We start from the raw sequence: 7,897 nt of genomic DNA, 5'->3' as shown, positions 1-7,897 counted from the left end.
TCTGCCTTGGAAGCGAGGAGAGGAAAAATAAAACGATAATAATTATTATAAATATGTATTTATTTAATATTTTCTTAATTTTGATGATTTTTTTTATCCACAACGAGGAAGCTCTTGGTTTATTGACTACACCTTACTATACTATAACTTAACTTACTTAAGTAGGTACATTTTGAAACTAAATTAAAACGTACCTAAGACTACGCTTTCTTAATATTGGTCAAAACCCCCCACGAACGCCCACAATTTATCTCGTTGATTGACTTAATTTTATTTTATTTATTTACTAGCTGACCCGGCGACCTTTGTTCCGCCTTAATGGCAATAAATAAGCAGACTTTTTTTTAATTTCGAACGGGATAAAAAGTATCCTATGTCCTTCTCCTGGCTCTAAACTACCTCCCTGACAATTTTCAGCTAAATCGGTTCAGCCGTTCTTGAGTTATAAGTGGAGTAACTAACACGACTTTCTTTTATATATGTTACGGTCAAAGTGATAAATGTGAAAATTATGAATAATCGCCGGTTATTATGAATAATTACCGCATGATTTGGTTAATGTGATTAATATGAGGTCATTTATGTGTGTATAAAACTAAATAGGCGGCTTAGGGGTGGCCCAAGGGCCACCCCCGCCGCACCTTAACCTATTTTTCACTTTAAATCAAAACATTATGTTATAGGCATCATGGAAAAGTAATATTATGCAAGAAACATTCCAAACTCATTATGCCAAATTATATTAATATATGATATCAAAACGTTCAAAAGTTTGGCTGTACACGAGCACGTACACAACATGTTGTTCTCTTTTAAGAAATTTGTTAGTACTAAGGTTGAATTATTAAATAATCACTGTTAAATGTGATTAATTTATCACTTTTACCGCCACTGTCGGTAATTATTCATAATAACCGGTTATTATTAATAATTTTCAATTTATCACATTAACCGTAACATATATATAGATTAGGTACACCAACAAAGTCACATACCTACATAGTTAATATAGTTCATACATTTTAACATGGTTTAACACATGATACGTCAATTACAGGTATACACAGCATTTCTTTTTGCACTGTTAGGGTAATTATACACTAGTAAAAACAAAAATCAATTGAATAGAGTTTAGAGTGTAAAACAATAATAATTTTGGCTTTAAGTTATTTTTTTCACTTATAATATTTGAAAATATTTTAATCTAAGTAGGTAAGTATGTCTATCGTCGTACCTAAAACATAGTCAATCGTTTTTTGAAGAAAGAAATAAGCATAAACGTATTGTGCCCCGAGAAAAATCCCGAGATTTTTCCGGCAGTGGCTAAGAGTCATGCTTGACAGGCGTCGAGTCGCGGCGCGTGGCGTGGCGCGCGAGGCGCACGCTGGCGGCGTGCATGGAGGAGCGGCGGCGCGCGCGCGGCTGCTGCGACGCGGCGCGCGGCGGCTCCGGCGTCGCCTCCTCCTCCGGCTCCGGCTCCGGCTCCGCCGAGCCCGTGTGCGCCGACGACGGCAGTGACTCGATCAACGGACCCTGAAATGAGGTTCAGTATTAAGAATCTTTCTTTGTAGCTTTTAGAGTTCTAGACGCGCAAACCGCATAATCATAATGCTTAGATGTAGAAATGAAGAAATCATCATCATAAAAGTGCATTTTGTTAAAATACAAACCTGCACTGGTTTCTCGCTCTGCTCAAAGCGGAAGACGAAGCGCAGCTCCTGCCAGAAGCGCGCGAAGTAGGGCGCGGCGGGGTCGCGCGGGTGGCGCGCCGCCGCCCACGCCAGGTCGCAGCACGACAGCAGCACGCCCAGCACGCAGCCCACGATCAGCACCAGGAACAGCCCGAAGAAGTTCTGGATCCGCAGCTCGGAACTCTCGCGGTCTTCCACCGTCTGATACAAGATAAACATGATTAGATCAGCGCGCGTCCATTTTTGTAAGCTTAGTGGTAGGTACGTGTTTGAATTCCGATCCTCATGAATGCGCCCCTGGTGTTTGCCCATTGAATGATGCACTGCACATGAATGGAACATTGGCGATGTGTTACATTGCACGCGCCGCCGCCGTGCATCTCCTTCCACCACTTGTGCTTCATCTCGCGCAGCACGCCCGCCTCCTGCAGGTTCAGCAACGCCAAGTTCATTGAGTTGCGGTACGCCGAGTCTGCAAACCAGGTTCGGGTTAGGTTCGTGGCTACTAACTATATTATTAAGTATTCTCATTAAAACCAGGTCTTTTATACGAGTACCTAACATACAAGATGTGGAATGTTAACTAGAGTACCTATGTATTGAGTCCACTTAACTTACCGTTACTTATCTAAGTAAGAGGTAGGTACACACTTACTTTTTTTCATTGCAATTCCGTAACCTTTGCTATCAAGCAAGTCGCCGATCTACAAAACACACAATAAAGTAAAATCTATTAGCGTGACTGTTAAATTTAATAACAATGATTATAATGATTGACAGGCGTTAGAAAAAAAAATCAAGTTTTGGCAATACCTTAGTCGTCTCGCAGTTACGCTCGATTGTGTACTCAATGCTTGTGGACTCCATTAAAAACGCGTAGTTTCCTTCTACGACTCTACAAAATGTTTACATTATTGTTAATTAGTATTACTTCAATTTTATAATTAATATAGTTTTAGAACATTATTTCTTGTTAATTACAGATTCGTACTTTTGGATACCTATATCATTCTTTTCTGGCATCTTCTGCGAACGCATTTGCTGGAACATCTTTTGATAAAGCGGGTTTTGAGATTGCTGAAATTTTCAATTGATTCATAAATAAAATAATAATAATATCAAATAAAAATACAATTTAACTAGCTGTGCCAGCGACTTCTGCATCATTTTTCCTTACTGCACCACCCCTATTAGATGTAGGGTGATGTTATATCTATAGCCTAACACAAACACCTTCAACACAATTTTTTTTTTAAATCGGACCAGTAATTATTGACATTAGCGCGTTCAAACAAACAAACTCTTCAACTTTATATTATCATGTAAAATAACTGTTTATTCAAAGTTGTTTTTTCAAAATTCGATTTGCGTAGTAAAAATATGTAAGAAAAACTAACTTCAAAGAAGGTGTAGGTGGAGCCGCCCAATTTGGCGCCGTAGGTGATGCCGTGCTCGTTCTCGGCCAGCTCCTGCACGTTGTGGATGAGCTCGGTGGAGGTGGTCTTGGCCAGCAGCGTGGCCAGGTTCGCCGTGTACGAGCTCGTGATCACGAGCGCGAACAGCCACCACATGCTCGCCACTGCGCGCGTCCCGTACGCACTGCGCAGTTACGAACAAACCAATAACATTAACGACACCTGGATATGGATCTTCAGACTTCCTCTGATCCTCTCGTACGATGTACGAATGTATGCATTATAGATGCATCAAGAGTGAGTTCATGATATTTTCTTTTATGAACTTACACTGGAGCTATCTCGGACCCCTGCAGCAGCACGGCGCCCAGGTTGAACCAGAGCGCGTTGGCGAGCGTGAACTGGTTCTCGAGGGCGGGCGGGTCCTCCACGCACGGGTAAGGGTTCTGCCACTCCTCGGGGCACAGCCGCCCCACCACGTACAGCACCAACGACGAGCCCAAGTATGCGAATCCCAGGCACAGCCACACCTGACATGGAACTGGGTTAGGTTTCTGCTTAGTGTACTAACCTACCCGCATAAGTTGATTTTTATACATGTATTTATCTACTAACCTAGTCCTAGGCATGGACTACTCTAACTCTAGAAAATCTTTGAAAGAAGTTAGATACTTATAAGTACTCTAGGAATAATCACGTTTTTTATTTTATGCTGTGTTTCGTGTTTATACGTACTCCGTTAGAGAAAGGCAAGAGGAACGCAAACAGCTCGGGCTCGGGCGGCAGCGGCGTGTGGAACAGGATGCTGATGCCGAGGTTCATGAAGGGCGTGGTGAAGTCCACCCCGCGCTCGCGCTCCGCCGTGATCGTCAGGTCCGTGATCGCGAAGTCTATGTCCTGCATAATCGGAATCATAATAATAATTATTATCATGCACGGTCCTCCAAAATTTCACGCCTAAACCACTGAACCGATTTTGATGAAAGGCATAGAGATAATTTGAGTCCCCGGAAAGGACATTATCCCGGTTTTTGAAACAGGGACGCGCGCGATAAAGTTTTTCTGTGACAGATAAAATTTCACGCGGGCGAAGCCGCGGGTGGAAAGCTAGTAATTAATAATTTATCTTTTCTATAACGTAACTAGCTATTCCCGCGACTTCTTACGCGTGAATATAGTTAGTTTCAATAATATTTCCCGGGTGCGATTCTGAGGGACCTCGTGGTGCACTCTGGGCAACGTCCGCACTCCGCGTGGTCTGTTCACGCGGGCGGCTAACTTCTCACCTGCGCGGCAGGTCTCGTCAACTCGGCGGGCCTGTCGGGCAACCCGTAACCCAATTGGAGGAGGGTATTGGGGGTTCCCTTGAAGCTGCAGAGGCTCGCTCGTGAGCGATCCTCTAGCCTGAAGCGGAGCTGCGGACGAATGTCCGAGCTAGGACAATAACTCGCGGCTCCGTTTCTTTGGGCTCCGGTGGACACCGTCGGGTTTTAGTGGGTAGGCCCTACCTTTAGTGAACAGGCGGGGAGAGTCCCAATGTTTGCGCAAAGCATATCCCGACATTAAAAAAATGGTGTGGACGTCCAGTTGCTGAAATGATGAATAATTTTGTCGATCTGATGTGTCGATTGCAAGTAATAAGTAGGCTTACGTATTTAAATAAGCCTAAATGAATTAGCAATAGGTAATGTGTAATTACAGGGTCGTCTCTGAGGCGCCGCATCATGCCAGTCCACTGGCGCGTGATGTTGTTGTATTTGCCATAATCGCCGTCCTCCTGCTCCACGAAAGTATAGTTGAACTGCAGCAGCTTCGCCAGCTGGTCGATCAGCTCGATGCAGAAACCTAATAATGAATTACATAAGATTACTTACATGTAATTACATGATATCCACGCCAAATGTAGCTCTGGCACGGTTTACAGGTGGAATCTCGTTTTCTGTTGTTGGCTCTGTACAGGGTTGAATTTTGTAATGCCACCTGGAGGGAAAGTAATCTACTCTATCTACAGTAGAAAATTTTGCTCAAAAGAAAACATTCCTTTATTTTTAAAAGAGAGAGAACTGCGTTAATTGTATGATAAATAACCCAAAAACAAGTGCTACTCGTACCTTCGTATCGGTCGTTTCCAGATAGACGTTCCGTAGATTTCTTTTCCATTACGTATGGATCGTTCTGAAATAAATTAAAATAAAACGAGTTTAGACAATTTTATGTGGCTTTTCTTAACTATAAATTTAAGAAAAGCCACATAATATAATTTAAAAGTTGACTAGAAAAAAACATACGATGGCGATGAGCACAGTGAAGGTTCTGTTGGTCATGGAGTCCTGAGGGGGAGGCGCGGTGTGCACGACGGGGCGCTGCCAGACGACGGCGCTGCGCGGCGCCCACAGCGCCACGTGCGTCAGCGCGCCGCCGCGCGCCAGCTCCACCACGCGCAGCCGCACGTCGCGCCGCGCGCCGTCCGCCTCCCACGCCGCGCCGCCCGCCCACTCCTCCGAGCGCACGTAGTTCAGCACCGTGTCCGCGTGGAACGCGCCCGTGCCCGCGGCGCAGTCGCCGGCGCCCGCCGCCGGCAGCTGCAGCCTCTGCCAAGTTTCGGCCACGAGGCGCGACGCGTCGTAGGCCAGCAGCAGCGCCACCGGCGGAGCTTCCGATGCACTCGACGCATCTTCCTCGTCACCGAGACGCCGCGCGTAGGCGGCGCTCCACGCTTCAATCGTCGACGTCACTTCCGTTGAATTGAGATCGTACAGTTGGAACGCTGGAAAGGATACAACGAGACGTTATGATTAGAGAGTAGGTACGTGCTGATTCGTTCAAGTGCTCTAGTTCACAGGTTCAACAAACGCGTGGAGACGCACTGGTGATGTTGGCGCCGCCGTGGCTGAAGTCGGCCGTGGGCTGCGTGTGCAGGTCGAGCGTGAGCACGACGTAGGAGTGGCGCGCCGCCAGCAGCCCCACGCGCTGCGCCGCGTCCAGCACGCGCACCGCGCACTCCGCCGAGCACCAGATGATGAAGTTCGTCGCACCGGACTTCTTCAGTATCAGGAGAAGGTTCCTGGAACAAGGAGAGTAGACCTTTAACTATTCATAAACTGAAAGCATAGCGCTGCTACTTTTGCTTTCGGATAGGCTAAAAGAGTTGCGCCGGTCGCGCCCGACAACAAACTGAATGTACCTGAGCAGCGCCTCCTCGTGCGGCGGCGGCAGCTGGCGCGGCAGCAGCGTGAGGCGCGCGGCGTCGGGCGCCACGCCGGCCGCGCCCGCGGCGCTGCCCTCGTGCAGCAGCACCGCGCTGCTCCAGCCCTTGGCCTCGCACAAGTCCGCGCATGCCTGTCAATTGTTGCGGTGACATTGAAGACCTACGAATCATGACATGACTTACGCATGACGCCTGCCCGATGCATATCAATTTCGCCGGAAACGGAAATTGGATGTAAGCATGTATTTCTGGGGCCTATCAGGCTTTATCCTCCGAGTATATCTTAATTCTAGATCTATCATAGAGTAAGTACTCCGACTAGAATCGTATCAAAGTGGGACTTATTATCACAACTGGGATTTATTTCAAAAACAGAGTGCATGAGTGACCATAGCGAGAACGTCGGGGTGCGGGTACATAGCGAGCGCCTCCCAGGACGCGTCGGCCGGCGCGGGCGCCACCAGCAGCAGCGGCAGGCCCGCGCGCGCCGCCGCCGCCGCGCCCAGCGCCGCCGCGCGCGCCGAGCCGCCGCTCACCACGCCCGCCACCTCCTCCCCGGCCTGCGAAGGGACGACACACTCGATATCTTATTGCAAATCGAAGAATCTGAAGCCTGGGAGGTGGAGAGCGGACCTGCGCGCACACGTGCGCCGGCACGGCCAGCGGCTCGTCGGGCTCCACGGGCGCCACCAGCGCCGCGCCCTCCTGCAGCGCCGCCTCCACCGCCGCCGCCAGCCGCTGCGCCGCCACCGGCTCCTGCTCCACCACGCCTGCCGCCAAACACACGATCAGGCCGTCGTCCGCTGATATGCCACCTTTCGTACTTATTGGTCAATTTAATTTTCCTTCTATTATTTTGAAATCTGTGTCACAGGCAGGGGTTTTAGCGATGGTGATTGGTGTATGCATATTGCATAGGCAGTTTTGTGCATTCGCAATTCGCATTACATGAGTAGTTTTTTAGGTACCTATCCAATTTTCCGATAATATTATGTATCATCATAATATTGACTCTTAGTTCCGAAAATAGAATTTTATAAACACACAACACAGATCACTTCTCATAATTTTGCTTTACAGATACCTAAGATAGATTAGATACTTTTCAGATATCAAATTCTTCATTGACCTTTCTTATTTTCGAATTAAACTGAAATTTGATTTCAGAAAAATACCAACCTATCCGTAAATCTTGTGCGCACACGTGCGCGCACATCAGAAGCAGCGCAAGCGCACGCGGAGACATCGCGCCGCGCACTGGAGCGACCCTCGCTCGCGGCTATTCTGGAACCGCCGCGTCACCGTGCCGGCACGAAATGGGTACATTTTTTCAGCGTCTGCGTCTACGTCACGAATACGACATCAAACGCAAAAGATTAGAGTAGGGTTTTCGAACGTTTGACCATGAGACTAATACTTATAAGTAGAGATAATTTTATTTTATTGTGCACTTTAATATTTAGGTTTTCAGAATACTTAAGGTACATTTAAGTATTCACTAAAATAATTTATCACTAAAATATGTTTTCACTATTCATCTCCGCGTCGATTGTGCACGAAATGCACAAGCTACATTTTTAAAA

At 47.0% G+C, this 7,897-nt stretch overlaps 1 protein-coding gene across 1 annotated transcript; it reads right to left on the bottom strand.

Moving 5' to 3' along the window:
* Positions 1-51: 51 nt before the first annotated feature.
* LOC135076013 (glutamate receptor ionotropic, kainate 2-like) lies at positions 52-7,730 on the bottom strand. The gene is made up of 17 exons (XM_063970459.1): positions 7,494-7,730; positions 6,948-7,084; positions 6,704-6,874; positions 6,291-6,445; positions 5,974-6,170; positions 5,395-5,873; positions 5,218-5,281; positions 4,806-4,951; positions 3,842-4,003; positions 3,437-3,636; positions 3,089-3,290; positions 2,683-2,768; positions 2,505-2,586; positions 2,347-2,395; positions 2,048-2,163; positions 1,671-1,892; positions 52-1,533 (listed from the first exon to the last, which is right to left on the bottom strand). The coding sequence occupies exons 1-17, from the start codon at positions 7,558-7,560 to the stop codon at positions 1,324-1,326; spliced, it is 2,745 nt and encodes a 914-aa protein (XP_063826529.1). The 5' UTR covers positions 7,561-7,730; the 3' UTR covers positions 52-1,323.
* Positions 7,731-7,897: the final 167 nt, after the last annotated feature.

Source organism: Ostrinia nubilalis, chromosome 11 (genome assembly GCF_963855985.1).
Source record: "Ostrinia nubilalis chromosome 11, ilOstNubi1.1, whole genome shotgun sequence".
NCBI classification, from domain to species: domain Eukaryota; kingdom Metazoa; phylum Arthropoda; class Insecta; order Lepidoptera; family Crambidae; genus Ostrinia; species Ostrinia nubilalis.
Note: the sequence above shows the minus strand (reverse complement) of the source record. Positions and strands in the feature narration are given on the sequence as shown.

Bases quoted from the DNA above. Each gene is read 5' to 3' on its own strand.
- LOC135076013 (XM_063970459.1), bottom strand. From the start codon at position 7,560: ATGTCTCCGCGTGCGCTTGCGCTGCTTCTGATGTGCGCGCACGTGTGC. The intron at 7,085-7,493 runs GTTGGTATTTTT...GTTTGGCGGCAG, and splicing joins CGCACAAGATTTACGGATAG to GCGTGGTGGAGCAGGAGCCG. The intron at 6,171-6,290 runs GTACATTCAGTT...TCCTTGTTCCAG, and splicing joins CACGAGGAGGCGCTGCTCAG to GAACCTTCTCCTGATACTGA.